Raw genomic sequence first — 13131 nt, 5'->3', positions numbered from 1 at the left:
TATTTTTGATGCGACTTTAGTGGGAAAGAAAAGTCAGCACACCTTTTGCTTATAGTAGAAGGAATTATGATATTACAAAATAATGTAAATTTGTTTACTTATGGTGCTGTTCAAAATATCAAATAAACTCAACTGAATACGTTTCCAAAAATTAAATACAGACACGTTACCACATACGATGTATTTTTATCTTATCATACAAGTACTGACCATTATATAATTGTGTAGTACATAGAAAACGTCACAAATAAAAGTCTGTAACGTGAGGCATTTGTTTCTATTAAGCCCCCTTGACTCTTAAATTTCTAAACAAAAGCCTGTGAAGCCAATTGCTTCCAGGTCTAACCTAATCATTAAGTAGAGCCCATCTGTGTGCGATTTAATCTCAGTATGAATACAACATCTCTCTGAAAGCCTCGAGGTTTATGAGAGAACATCAGTGAACAAACAGCACAATAAAGACCAAAAACTGCTCCAGATATTTCAATGATAGGCTTGTAAAGAAGTTTACATCGGGGTAGGGTTTTAAACTGTGTCTCAAGCTTTGAATGCCTCACAGTGCATTTCTACTGGTAACTCCTGAATTCCTGCAATGACCTTCTGCTCAGATGGGAAAATCTGTAGACATGACTAAACTTTGCCGGGCATTCAAACCTGGTAAAGAGAAAGCTGCTGTTAACACAAAGAAATTACAAGCCATGGGGACATGGCATATGAAACCCCAATAAAGCCAGAACTAAAATGGGATTGTTGGCATCAAAGCAGATCAGAAATTTATTTGAGTAGCCTTTTGGAACAAAAAAAGAACTTCTAGGAATAATTGTATTGGAGCAATTTAAAAAAGTAGAAGTATAAAGCAGACTTTTTACTTCTACATGAGTTCATCTGCTGAACTTGTGCCATTTGGAGGTCATGTGAACATACAGTAAACAGTAGATTTTGTCACGGGAAGTGTTTCCAATGCTCTAAAGTAGATTACCTACTAGAAGTACTAATTTCAAAGGTTTTATGTTGTGGAAAACGTAGATTTGGAAATGTCTAGTGCTTCTGCCTGAATTTGTCAGGTTGTAATGATATGATTGATTATATGCAAGTTAAGTAATGGACTAGCAATAGTATTTGATTTAATGATGGTTTTCATAAGGAGTCTGATTTTGAAAATATTTGCACAGTTCTGCTTTTGCCTTTATTGTTCTATCAACATATGGCACGCCATTCAGCAAGCTCCTGCAGGCAATGGGCAATAACAAGCATCCTTTTCAAATGCTTATGATGTAATAATACAGTGCCTTCAGTCACAAGCTTTTTCAGAACAGTTTCAACACAAAGTCCACAGCAGGATAGCTTTCCTTCCCACAGCCATCACTATCTACTATGACTCTTTGAAGAAACTTGGATAGTTTGAAGTACTCCAAAAAATGTAATTTTCCTTTGACAGTAATTAAGTTATTTTATTACTTTGTTGAACTGAACAAACCAAAGGGGTTACGTGTCAAACTATAAGTGTTCCTCTTTTTTAGATCCTAAATGAGCTGACATTTAACCACATGTTTTTGGTTCAATTTCAATAGGCAGAAGCCACACCTTGAACACCCTGACCTGTAGAATAAAGACATCTCTTAAACTGGACCCATCTGACAACATGATGTAGCATAAAGGATCTTAAACATCAGTGCATAATGCATGAATCTAAATAAAGTCAAACAGAGATGAGAAACATCCATGTATTAGCTGTAATATGTAATTATGCACTGATTCAACAAAACACAGTTTGAGTTGGTATTTTTGCCTTTGTATATGGAATCATCATTTCAACACTGCTTTTCAAATTTGCTCTGGTTATTTTGACATATTTAGTTGAGTTCTATGATGAAAAACAAAAAGATAAGAAGTGAGAAATACCTTTTTATCCAATTCTATATATATCAAAATATTAATTGAATTTTTGTGCAATTATAGCTTGAAGATCATAAAATGTGATTAAAATAATCATGTGTGAATAGAGAAAACAATAAAATGACCAAAGCAAGAGATAGCTCTATACAGATACTTACCTTGCCAATTTCCATGGTCTACGTTTGATATTATGGTTTTAAAAAACCATAAGAAGAATGATCTAAAACATTCTTTAAACAAACAGCTAAGCCCCAAACTGGAGTTATTTTCCTGTCAGATGACAATTCTGCATTGTTTACCATTCACTGTAGGCCTTAATCTGAAAGGCCCAAACAGTTTCATCATCAGACATCAACAAATCACCCTAACTAAACCCAAGCCTATTGACAGGCTGCAGATGATTAGGTGACATTGTGCTGCATTCATATTGCAACTAATCATGAGTTCAGATCTGTGGTCCACACACTAACAGAGACAAACTTTATCTTTATCAACACTCTGCAAGAGAACAACAGAAAGGTTTACAAGCAACTAAAAGGGAATACAAATAAGTTCATGTTGAATTTAAAATATAAGAAATTTAAACGCAGAATTGATTATTGTTTTCAGTGTTGTTATCAAGTCAAATTAAGCTGCCCATATATATTTCAGAACAGGGGATGGAAATTCCTGATATACAATTATTAAAGGAGAAACAATATCATTGTCCAGTTCATTAAGCCTTTTTCCTTGTGGTTGTATATTAAGGGATTCATTTGACATTTTGGAAGCAGATCAGAAATAGAACCCCTTATAAGCAGTTTGATTTTTAATAAAATATTCATACACCTTGTACATCTTGAGTCTTTCTCTAATTTTACATGATATTTAAATGATATTTAAATCATTTTAGACATGCACATAAAATGTTTTTAGTAAAAGCATGCTATATACAAAAATGTGTTTAATATGAGCAGAGCTACACTTATTTTATAGTAAGTGCAGTGCTTATAAAATCATGTTACATTGAAACGTCTCCATTCCTGATGCGAATTTCTCGGGCCATCCTGCACAGTTCACAAAGTCCGCAGAAAAAAGTCATGAGGGCGTCGTTGCATACCGTCCCCTGTGGTTAAATAATGACAAGTAAAATTCACAATAGGGAACTTGAATGAAGAAATGCATGCAAGTTCAGTTCTCATGATCTTAGGGAAAGCACAGTATTTCATTTGTTTGTGAAATCTCTGCATTTCATAAGATCTAATTGCAAGAAATCTCCCTTTCATCACATGAGAGGAATTGATTGATTCTGTACCTGGATGCCATACGTCAGTCTCATATGAGTCCTCATGGCAGTCATGCCTCCTGGGACACAACCCAGGCAGCAGTTTTCACCATACTTATTTGCAGTGTAGCAGCTTAGGCCAATTGGACAGAGGCAACCAAAAGCACCTGAAAACATATTGAGACAGTTTAACCGACAAAATTATGTATTTCTCACTCTTATAAACCATATGCATAGGACATAAATAAATGATTTGATTGCACTCACAGATTAAGCAGTCACTAAAGCAGGAACACAAGCCTGTGCTCCACTCTCCAGTCTGGACATTCGTCCCATAGCCTCCTGCACCAGGTTGATTGGTGACCACTGGGTTTGACATTTGAACTGCTGAAGGAAAGTTTTATTTCACCCTGCAAAAATGAAGGGTGAAATAAGAGATGACCATGGATTACAAGACACAACATGCTTATGAAACACTGAAATATCATCAGAGTTGGGCTATTTGTAGAAAGCTATTCCAGTTAAACATCTTACTGCTCAATAAAATACAGCAAATGTTAGTCGTAGGCCAGGAATCAGAATTTATTAATCTTTCAACAAATTAGAGTTGTTCAACAAAGTTTTCACATATTTTCTAAATGCCAAAGAAACTAATCTGTACAGTGGAGTAGCTCTGACCAATTGAGCAAATAATTTGCTTTTTCCACAATTATACAGTCAAGTTAATTTATCTTATGTTAATACAGGCTTAACGTACAGTTTCACGCAATCCTTCTAGAAACAACAGTGTTGTTCTTTTCACAAATATGCCCTTAAAATATACAGTATGTTGTTGTTGTATATTTTATGTTCAGTAGTTCCAGAAGAACACATAACCTTAACCCTGGTTTAAGTAACTATGCTTTTGTAACCAGACACGTAAATGTGACCATAATGTGGAGGTACAACCACAAGGAAGTGAGGGAAAAAAGTATAAAGTTACATTAAATTGCATATGAAAGTTTTAGTCTGCATACAAAAATGCTGCTAATTGATTTGCAAGTCCCAGAATAAATAGTTTAATTAAATTGCTAGAGAATAGTTAAGTTAATTTGCTGACAGAGAGAGCGAACATGTCACTTACCAGAAGTCTGAACTCCGTTTGATCAAACTGACAAGCTTCACACCACACAGGAAATTGTGACGAGCATGAGCTGTGAAACGCTGGTTTGCCAACAAACTGCTGTTTTCTGATGATGACAAAGATCTGTGGGGAATGCAAACTAGGACAGTTAATGACAACTGATGCTTTTCTAAGGCTTTTGCGGCTCACTAGAAGATGAGCCCAGTTAAGACTGTAATTTTAAAAGCTTTTTTCCCCATAAAAGCACTGTTCAGTAAGTGAGTGTACTTGTGAGAACTGTTGAGAGCACACAGTATAGATGTAGATCTTAGTGAGACATACAGATCTTTTTCAGTGGGGGGAGAGTCTATAATCGGGGCGATGACTTTGAGTAGGCCTGTCTTCCTGCTTTAACATACCTGAGGACAGCTGAGGCAAGTGTTTGTTTTGGTTTCAGTTGGTGTTTGATGAGGAATGAGGAATGCAGTACAATAGGTGACATGCAGTTACCTGCAGGGATACAAGAGGGAGGGGCTGCATTTCAGTTTTTAATTCCTTTTTTTAATAGAGGAACCAAACACTGTTTATCACACATGACGCGTTCAAATGGCCTCATTTGTAAGGATTCTGTTAAATGAGGGTAAGGCTAATAACTCACATGTCTCACGTGTCTATTTCCCCCATTAGTTTCCTAATTAGCCCTGTTAGTGTGACTGTTCTGACTTCAAATTATGCCTGTTACTTTCAACAATGTTCAGCACTGAAGAAGCCTTTTGGATAAGAGTTTAAACATCTTTAAGAAATAAGAAAAGTAGCACAGTTGCCCTTTACTTAAGGATGTAGGATTTACAAGGGAACAACAGCAGGAGGCAGGCTGAAGTTACAAGCTTTTGGTCTCATATTAGTTAAATATTTTTTATTACACTGTTGACAGCAGACAAAATCACTGTAATATTATACAATTTATCTGTCATGACATCCAGGCACATAAAATCATACATTTAAAACACCTTTATTTTGCTTATTTTAGGCTTTCAATGCATGAAACTCCCTGTAAATTGTATTGGCTCCAATTCAAATGGCGAGTTTTATTTAAGAAGAGAACTCAGCTGTTATTCAAGATCTAAATACAGTGTTTAAATTCTTCAATGACGAAGAAGAAATAAAAAATGACAGATAGATTACCTGTGCCAAAAAAGTAATTTATGCAATTAACATGTTTATGCTCCTTGAAAATAGGAAGAAAGGATTTCCCCTGACCCATCAAAAACAGTCTCTCTGATAAAAACCATGTTAGACTTATTGAGTTTGACTGCTGTGGTATTGTCTTCACATAATATTTGACAGCTACACAACTGTAGTGAAGTTACACCCTCAGAATTACCAACTGATTATTAGCAGAAACATGAGACCTTACACTGCATGGTTCTCTAATATGACATAGTCTGAAGGTCTATGTCTATGGAGGAAACTGAAGGCTCGTACACGTGGGCAAAAATTGTAACATCATATCTGAATGTAACTGGATTTTTTGATTCATAAAAGAGCTTTTGTTACAAAGGTTAATTCTCCACTCTTGTCAATTAACAAAACATTTTTAAAATTCAATACACATTTACTGTAGTTGTTCATGTTTTATTTTTCTTTTTTGCGGAACAAAGGTTGGTGGAAAAACCTATAAAGGTCATTTCTGTTGCTAGGATGAAGTTACTTAGATTTAGGGAGCCCTACTCAGTCCTATGTCTCTGTCTGACCGTGTGGAAAGCCCACATGCTCTTTAGACAGCAATGACTCTCATGATGCCTGCACGTCTGTATCCCTGGCAACACTCCCTTCGCGACTTTCCCAACATAGTTCTGACCAAACTGAGAAGTCACAGTGCCAAACTCACTGACACCCCATGTTTGTTTTGTTATATTTATCATTCAACTTGTCTCTTCTAATATCTAATCTATACGCTTCAACAGCTTTTTCAGCAGTTTAGCTATCCTATTCAATCGACAAGCTTCACACAGTAAAAGTAACTCTTCTAGTTTTTGTTGGGAATGTTGTAGAGTGATTTTATAGAAAATTTCTTTTGTTTTTCACAATTTACATGTACTTTATTTGCCCAACCAAAAAAATAACTGGTGAGTGTGAGTGTTTAGTCATTAGTTTTAGTTAGTAATGTGTATATGTGCAAAAGGTTTAAATAATGTTTTATTATAAATCACTAGGCTTTAAGTTGAGATGCATTTTAAAAAATGGAGGGAAACAGATAATGTAAAGCCATATCTTCTGGACAAGGAAGTGTCAAAGTTATATGGAATTTAAAGCATAGCATAAAACAGACTTTATACCAGGAAATAGGTTGATATAAAATGACAGAGTGAAATATTGTTGACTGAGTTAAAACTGTATGATTGAAAGCTTAGATAGAAGGCATAATCTGCAGGCTGGGGTTTTCTTGTTAAATTGAACCCCACTTTGTTTTCTCAGAATTAAAATTTTTTAGTAATCTAGATTCTCTGAAAATCTTTTTTCTAAACCAAAATCACCCTCTGGTGTTGTGAGTTGCACATGCCAAAACAAAGATTTCTTTGAAAATTTATTTCCAATAAGCTGATATTGTAAGACAAATAAAAGAACATTACATTGGAAAAAAAAAAAATGGGACGTGAAAGTCTGAGAGGAAACAATCAAACAAAAGCCCCAAGTATTGAGAGCAGCCAGCTGTACAGACTAGTTTGTTTCATTATGTTTGGGCTTCTGGTGCCTTGGCTTCCTTTGTCTCTGTGTTGGATAATTGCTGCTTCATTTTTTGTTCTGCTTTCTGCTTCTGCAGAGCCTTGAAAACCTGAAAAAAACACACACAAAAAAACACAGGACAAGCGTTGGTTTGGGTGTGAAAGAAAGCATTGATGCTATGCTGTGAGGCAATGCAATCATAAATAAATGATTACAAAACCAAAGAACAGTGGAATGCATCAATAATAATAAAAGAATATCAATGCGCTCAAAAAATTGGGTTTATTTGATTATTACCTTAATACAGAACTCTTTCTTGGCCAGCCAGCGTCGAGTGGCCCGTCTGTAGTATTCTGGAGGGAAGGTGTAGGTAATGCCGAGCTGCTCACACACTCTCTCAAAGGTGTCAAAACGAACCAATCTGAGGTTTTTTAGAAGCTTTTTCCTGCGATCAATGGCCATTAGCATGCGCCTCTTGTTAGCTTTGTCCTAGCATGAAACAACATGTTAAAATAAACCATAAATACCATCTAAAAAACTCAAAATAAGATGACATGCTTGTTTTGCTTATGAAAACAAATGCAACTCATTGATGTCACAGAGATGGTATTTAAATTCACAACCTCTGCCCTCAGTTTTAATGATTAAAATGTTCTAAGTGTGACGTAAGATGGAAACTTCCGACCGCGGCTGTGCTTGTACACATTTTATTTTATGTGGGCTTAGTACACAGGAAATCCTGTAGCACATATACACTTCACACCAAAGGAAGCTAAAATGAGGTGAAGCTGACACATGGAAGTTGTCAAGACAAGACTCTGAATCATGCAATTTTATTTTCATAAAGAATGTGCAAAAAACGGTTTAATAAACAAGGTGTGAAGACTTCATTTCACTCACCTTGTGGTGTTTTTGCAAATGCTCCTGATAGTTACGAATTCTTGCAGTCAAAACAGCCACTGCGATGAGAAACATCAGAAGGGGAATTCAAATCTGATTCGATTAAGATAAGGTCGTACTTATCTTTAAATTTCAGTAGAGACATCACATGCAACATTAACGGCTTCTCACCCTGGACTTCGACTGAATTGCGATCGTTCTCATCTCTTTGAACTTTTGCAATCAGTTGTTCCTTTTTCAGCTGAAGCTTTTCCTTCTGAGGACATAGATAACACAGCTATAATCATTACTGAATTTAAAATAGGTGGCAAAACATGCTTTTCTCCAGTGGGGATAAGGAAGCTGGTGAGCTGAGTAAAGCTTAATACGGGTCTATTCCAGAGAGTATTTCAGATCATAAAGAATTTAGTTCTAAGTCAAGCTAAAAATGAAACATTTGGTTCTTTGATCATCATTTTTGGTTTTCTGCTCATTACAACATCTATTTTTTTAAGGTTTTATTTGCTCTACTGGCCTTCATTTGATAGTGAACCAACAGGAAAGTGAGTAATGAGAGAGGTGGAAGACATGTGGCAAGGGCAACTAGGCCAGGACTCAAGCCTGTGACGGCTACAACAAGAACAATGACCTCCATATGTGGGATGTGTTGTACTCCTGCTCCACCACAGTGCCCCAATTACAACATCTATTTGAACACATTCAGTTGTGAAGTGAATGGGAACGCCCCTGTTACAATTCACTGCCTTACGTCTTATCTGTACAATACCTGCTAATTATTGTGCAAAATGTCATTCTGACCAAATGCTATGTTTTGTTCCTAGATGACAGACATTAAAACATCTCAGTGCTGCAATGCATGTGAAAAATGACAACAATTTGACTGAAACTGAATAGAAATGTAACTTCAGTTTTGAAATAAAATGAACTGAAAAGTTGCTATTTATGTCAACTATTTTTTTCTGTGTAGCATCAGGTATTGTTAACACCTACTGCATGTAAATAACATATAAACTTCCATCAGTCCAAGTTTTAAAAACAAAACACCCAGTGAAACCATACTAAGTGTTATTTTAAACCATGAGTTCTTACATGACTTGCCAGTTCCAGTGAAAGAAGACGTTTGACGAGATCGTCTGTACTGTAAACACAAATATAACCATGTTTAATTAACATGAATTCATTCTCTGAAACGTATTGCAACAGAAATATTGCAAAAGTATTGCCATTCTTTGAATGCTTTCACATTTAGTGAAAAGGTCTGCAACTCTAGCCTGCAATGTATTTATGCAATGGACCAGCACAAAGTACAGAATAATTGTGCAACTGAGCATAACAGTAAAAGGACAATGATTTTAATGTTATATCTGAAAAGTGTTGCATGCATCTGCATTTAAACGTAATTACTTGAAAGTAAAGGTAAAAGTAAGCCTGTAAATCCCCTAAACCAAACTGTGACCTCAGAAGTTAACCTCAGTGCAATGAAAACTCAGCATAAATATTAAGAAATTTATCAGAGAACATTAAAAGCAGGTTGAGGCTATAAAACAATATCCCATCTTAAAACGAACTGTTCAGTCCCTATGTGAAGATAAAACAGATGAAAACCTAGTAAGTCACAGCTGTCCACCTACACTAACAGACCTGGTAAAAAGAGCTTCAATCAAAAAAGTAGAAAAGATGTCTCTCTCTCGTAACTTTAGAGGAGCTGTAGAGATCCAGAGGTCAGGTGGGAGAATCCGTCAGTGGGAAAACTATTAGTTGTGTACACTGTTATCCAATCTGCCTGACCTTGAGCTACTTTTTAAAGTTACAATGAGCCTTTAAAAAGCTCATTGTAACTGCAGCTGGAATCAACATCCAAAACAGATGGAATCTAATCACTAATAAAGTGTTTTTTAAGGCAAATTGTTGCAATGAATTTTACTAAGGGGTATCAAAGTAACAGAGGCTCAATAAAAATTAGACATTATACAAACACACTTTCTGCCTTTTTTATTTGTAGAATATTTTTTTTCCTTCTATGTCACAATTGTGTTATTCTATCCTGCTAAAATACATTTAAAATTGTAATTATGGTGATACAATGTGTTCAGGATATGTGAATACTTTTGCAAGACACTATTTATTTTTCCAGCTTTAATTGCTCGCAGGGTCGACCGAAATATTTTGTCTTACGTTTGAGCAAGTGGGACAGACGCATATTCCATCTTCACCATTGTTGGAGGAAGATCACTGAGCTGGCTTTCTGGGCCTGGAAGAAACCAATTGCTCACATGGGAAGATTTGCTTTTATTCAAAATATGCACACTTGGTTCTTAATGCACACCTGTCTTTTTTTTCTTTGCAACCCGGGCATAATGTCTCACAGGTGGTGGAACTGCAAAGACTCCTGTAACCAAAAGACAAACAAAAAAGGTCAAGGAATCTAAAATTGTGAGGACCGGAACATTTTAAATTTTTAATGTGAACACAAGACATGCAAAATTCTCATGCAAGAAGAAGCACCTGTCTCTACAAACAAAACAGCTGTTGTTTTGTCTCAACTTGACAAAACAAAACACCACAAATATTTTCTAGTTGAATTATTAAGAGCAAGATTTCTTTTTTGGATGATGATGATGAAGAAATTGGTCAACATGATAAAATTGTGCAACTGCCTGAAGAAATTTTAAGAATATAACCAAGATAAGCAACTTAACACGTCTCTCCTGCATGTCAGATAGCACAACTACGCATACAACTGATAGTGACGAGATAGTGGTTTTCTATATCATCACAACCATCAACAACCAGCTTCCTGAAATTCTGATTAGTTCTCATTAGAAATGCAACCACATGTGCAACTGATTCCCAAGTTCCCTTTCTGTGTCATGCAGAAAAAAACTAGCTTTAAAAAGCATCAGCTCAGTGCATGGAAATGCATATACTTATTGAATTTCTACTTAAAGAAGGAAAACAATGTATCATTTTGCCTATGGTCCATAACACAAAATCCTAACACTCATTAAATTTTGCAGCTGTAACACGCCAAAAAGTGAAAAAGTCCACATAGTACTTTTGTCAGGTTGCGTATGATGATAATAAGGCAGATTTAAAGGGGGAAATGAAGGCTAAGCTTCTCTAGATGGTACAGATATGATAATGATGAAAGAAGTTGTGGTGAGAAGTTGGATAAAGAGTTGCAGTGGCTTACGTTGTTAGTCAGGCCTTATGAAAACTTTTTAAAAAATGGCATAAAGATTTTACTTTTTTCTGTCCGAATAGCATGTTTGTCGCCATGATCACTTTTTTCCTCAATAATCTATTCTTAGTATATTACGGAGAATTTATTCATAACATTATTATTAACATACGTGTCTTTTCTTACTGTGTGGACACACTAAGTGCTTGAAAAGCAGTCTCTTAATGTTTTATGATGCTAAAAGTTTTATTTCTATCAATGGCTGTGAACTGGACAGATAAACAACATAAAACAAACTATGTTTAGTTTTTTTTTTTTTACTTTTGTTTTAGTACATTAATTTATTAATGTCTGTACTTATGTCTAAAATAAAATCCTTTAAAACTTTGACCCAAGACATTGCTTTATTTATAGAATAGCTGGTAAAGTAGTCAGGCTACAGGCTCAGGTAACAACCCTTAATTCAGGATTTGCAAATGTACTCATTTAAATTTGAAACAAGAACTTGTTAAAACCTTGTTTGGTACCAGTAACTGAGCCCTTCTTAGTTGCAAATGTCTCATTCTGTGACAATATAGATTGTTAATAGTTTGAAAGTAAGTTAAGAAACCTTCCCAAACCCATAAGCAGCAAGCGTGGCGTTTTTAAGACGAGCAAACTACCAAAACTCTTTCTTTAATAAAGGTGACCAAATTTTCTAATGACCAGTTTATCAAGTGCATAATAAGTGGCACCTGGCTGCAACTTTCCCTTCTAAATCCTGCAGAGGTAGGTGGGATGTACTTACTTTCCCACATACAAAACGTTTTCTGTTCTGTTTCAGCTGTGCTTGTGTACACTTGAGGTCAGATTCAAATGATATTAGAACCTGCAAAGACCAGATAATTTCACTTTTGAGATGGGAAGTGTAAATATCAAGAGCTTGAAAGGGGATGCGCATCGTAAAATAATTATATTGTTCGATCTGACTATGAAGAACAAATTACCAAACATTCCTGGGCAAACACACATAATTGAAGAAATATACTGTGTAAATAAGTAAAGAGTTTTATCTAACAAGATGACATACTTCATTTCTGTCAACAGCGCCGACTGCTGGTGACGGTACAAATGACAGCAAGGCTCTGTCAGCAGTTTTCTAACATTTACGGTGGATATTGAAAGAGTGTTTACTTCCTCTGGATTTTAATTTATTTTACCCACCTTTGCTAACCGCAGGTCCTGATAACAGATCCGAAGCGCAGCAGCTCCAAGGTCTGACTGACACCGCGGGGTACAGAGCGGAACTTTCACGCAAAACACCCACGGAAGACTTTAGAATGGTCCGCAGGCCAAAACTGGAAAACATGGTTTAGATTATAGATAAATACACATATAATAACTCCGCTGAAAATGCTTGAAGTGTGACAAGTAATCACACTCGACCGCTACAAGAGGTCCGCCATTTTAGATAGACTCTACTAGCAGAGTGTGAGAAAAGGATTGCATAAGTAGGTTAAACTAACAATCCCAGATAACATCGATAGAATTACATTTACTTTAAATAAAACACATGAAAAATAATTAGGTTAAAAATATAAACAGTGTTTTTGTTTTATTAACAATTAAAAGGACTCCTATGGAATTTGAAAACAATATTATATTTGATTTCACCATTTTCTAGATGAGTATATGAGTATGGACAAAGTGGGGTTTTTTGTCCTTTATTCCCTATTTAATTGACTAAGTACTTCATTGTGTCATTCTATCTATTTTTGTGCCCTGACTTGTTCCCTTCCTTGTGACTTTCTTCTGTCTTTCCTGATGTTTTTCATTTTTTGTCCATCATAAACATGGTAAAAGTAAACACCAGAAGGTGATTTTACCAAGTACTGACTTAAATCTTAGGCTTCTAATTTGTTATATTACATGTATCATTTTTCTTCCATGCAATGAGGCACTGCCACAGAAAATCCTATTAAAATGTATTGCTTTTTTGGTTCTTAGCACAAGAAATGCAAATGTTATGTATACTTTAGCAAGGTATTGCTTAGGTTTAGTGCATTTACTAAGAAATTAGTG

The 13131-nt window shown here is 35.6% G+C and overlaps 2 protein-coding genes across 2 annotated transcripts; both read right to left on the bottom strand.

Annotated features, from left to right (window-relative positions):
* Positions 1–1725: 1725 nt before the first annotated feature.
* Positions 1726–4414, bottom strand: LOC114141894 (cornifelin homolog). The gene is made up of 4 exons (XM_028012786.1): positions 4284–4414; positions 3428–3570; positions 3191–3327; positions 1726–3001 (listed from the first exon to the last, which is right to left on the bottom strand). Exons 2-4 carry the CDS (start codon positions 3537–3539, stop codon positions 2897–2899), a joined length of 354 nt encoding a protein of 117 aa, XP_027868587.1. The 5' UTR covers positions 3540–3570; positions 4284–4414; the 3' UTR covers positions 1726–2896.
* A 749-nt stretch (positions 4415–5163) lies between these two features.
* mrps15 (mitochondrial ribosomal protein S15) lies at positions 5164–12538 on the bottom strand. The gene is made up of 8 exons (XM_028012785.1): positions 12274–12538; positions 10216–10278; positions 10065–10140; positions 8979–9027; positions 8061–8145; positions 7890–7948; positions 7287–7478; positions 5164–7098 (listed from the first exon to the last, which is right to left on the bottom strand). The coding sequence occupies exons 1-8, from the start codon at positions 12416–12418 to the stop codon at positions 6997–6999; spliced, it is 771 nt and encodes a 256-aa protein (XP_027868586.1). The 5' UTR covers positions 12419–12538; the 3' UTR covers positions 5164–6996.
* Between the last annotated feature and the right edge of the window lie 593 nt (positions 12539–13131).

The sequence above is a fragment of the Xiphophorus couchianus genome, chromosome 3, assembly GCF_001444195.1.
Source record: "Xiphophorus couchianus chromosome 3, X_couchianus-1.0, whole genome shotgun sequence".
NCBI lineage: Eukaryota > Metazoa > Chordata > Actinopteri > Cyprinodontiformes > Poeciliidae > Xiphophorus > Xiphophorus couchianus.
The sequence above is the reverse complement of the archived record's forward strand: the minus strand, read 5'-3'. Positions and strand labels throughout refer to the sequence as shown.

Coding starts and splice junctions, on each gene's coding strand:
- LOC114141894 (XM_028012786.1), bottom strand. CDS start 3,539: ATGTCAAACCCAGTGGTCACCAATCAACCTGGTGCAGGAGGCTATGGG. Junction 3,328..3,427: donor CTTTAGTGACTGCTTAATCT/GTGAGTGCAATC, acceptor ATATGTTTTCAG/GTGCTTTTGGTTGCCTCTGT. Junction 3,002..3,190: donor GACTGACGTATGGCATCCAG/GTACAGAATCAA, acceptor ATTTAACCACAG/GGGACGGTATGCAACGACGC.
- mrps15 (XM_028012785.1), bottom strand. CDS start 12,418: ATGTTTTCCAGTTTTGGCCTGCGGACCATTCTAAAGTCTTCCGTGGGT. Junction 10,141..10,215: donor TGCAAAGAAAAAAAAGACAG/GTGTGCATTAAG, acceptor GGTTTCTTCCAG/GCCCAGAAAGCCAGCTCAGT. Junction 7,479..7,889: donor ATTTGCAAAAACACCACAAG/GTGAGTGAAATG, acceptor GTTTCATGCTAG/GACAAAGCTAACAAGAGGCG.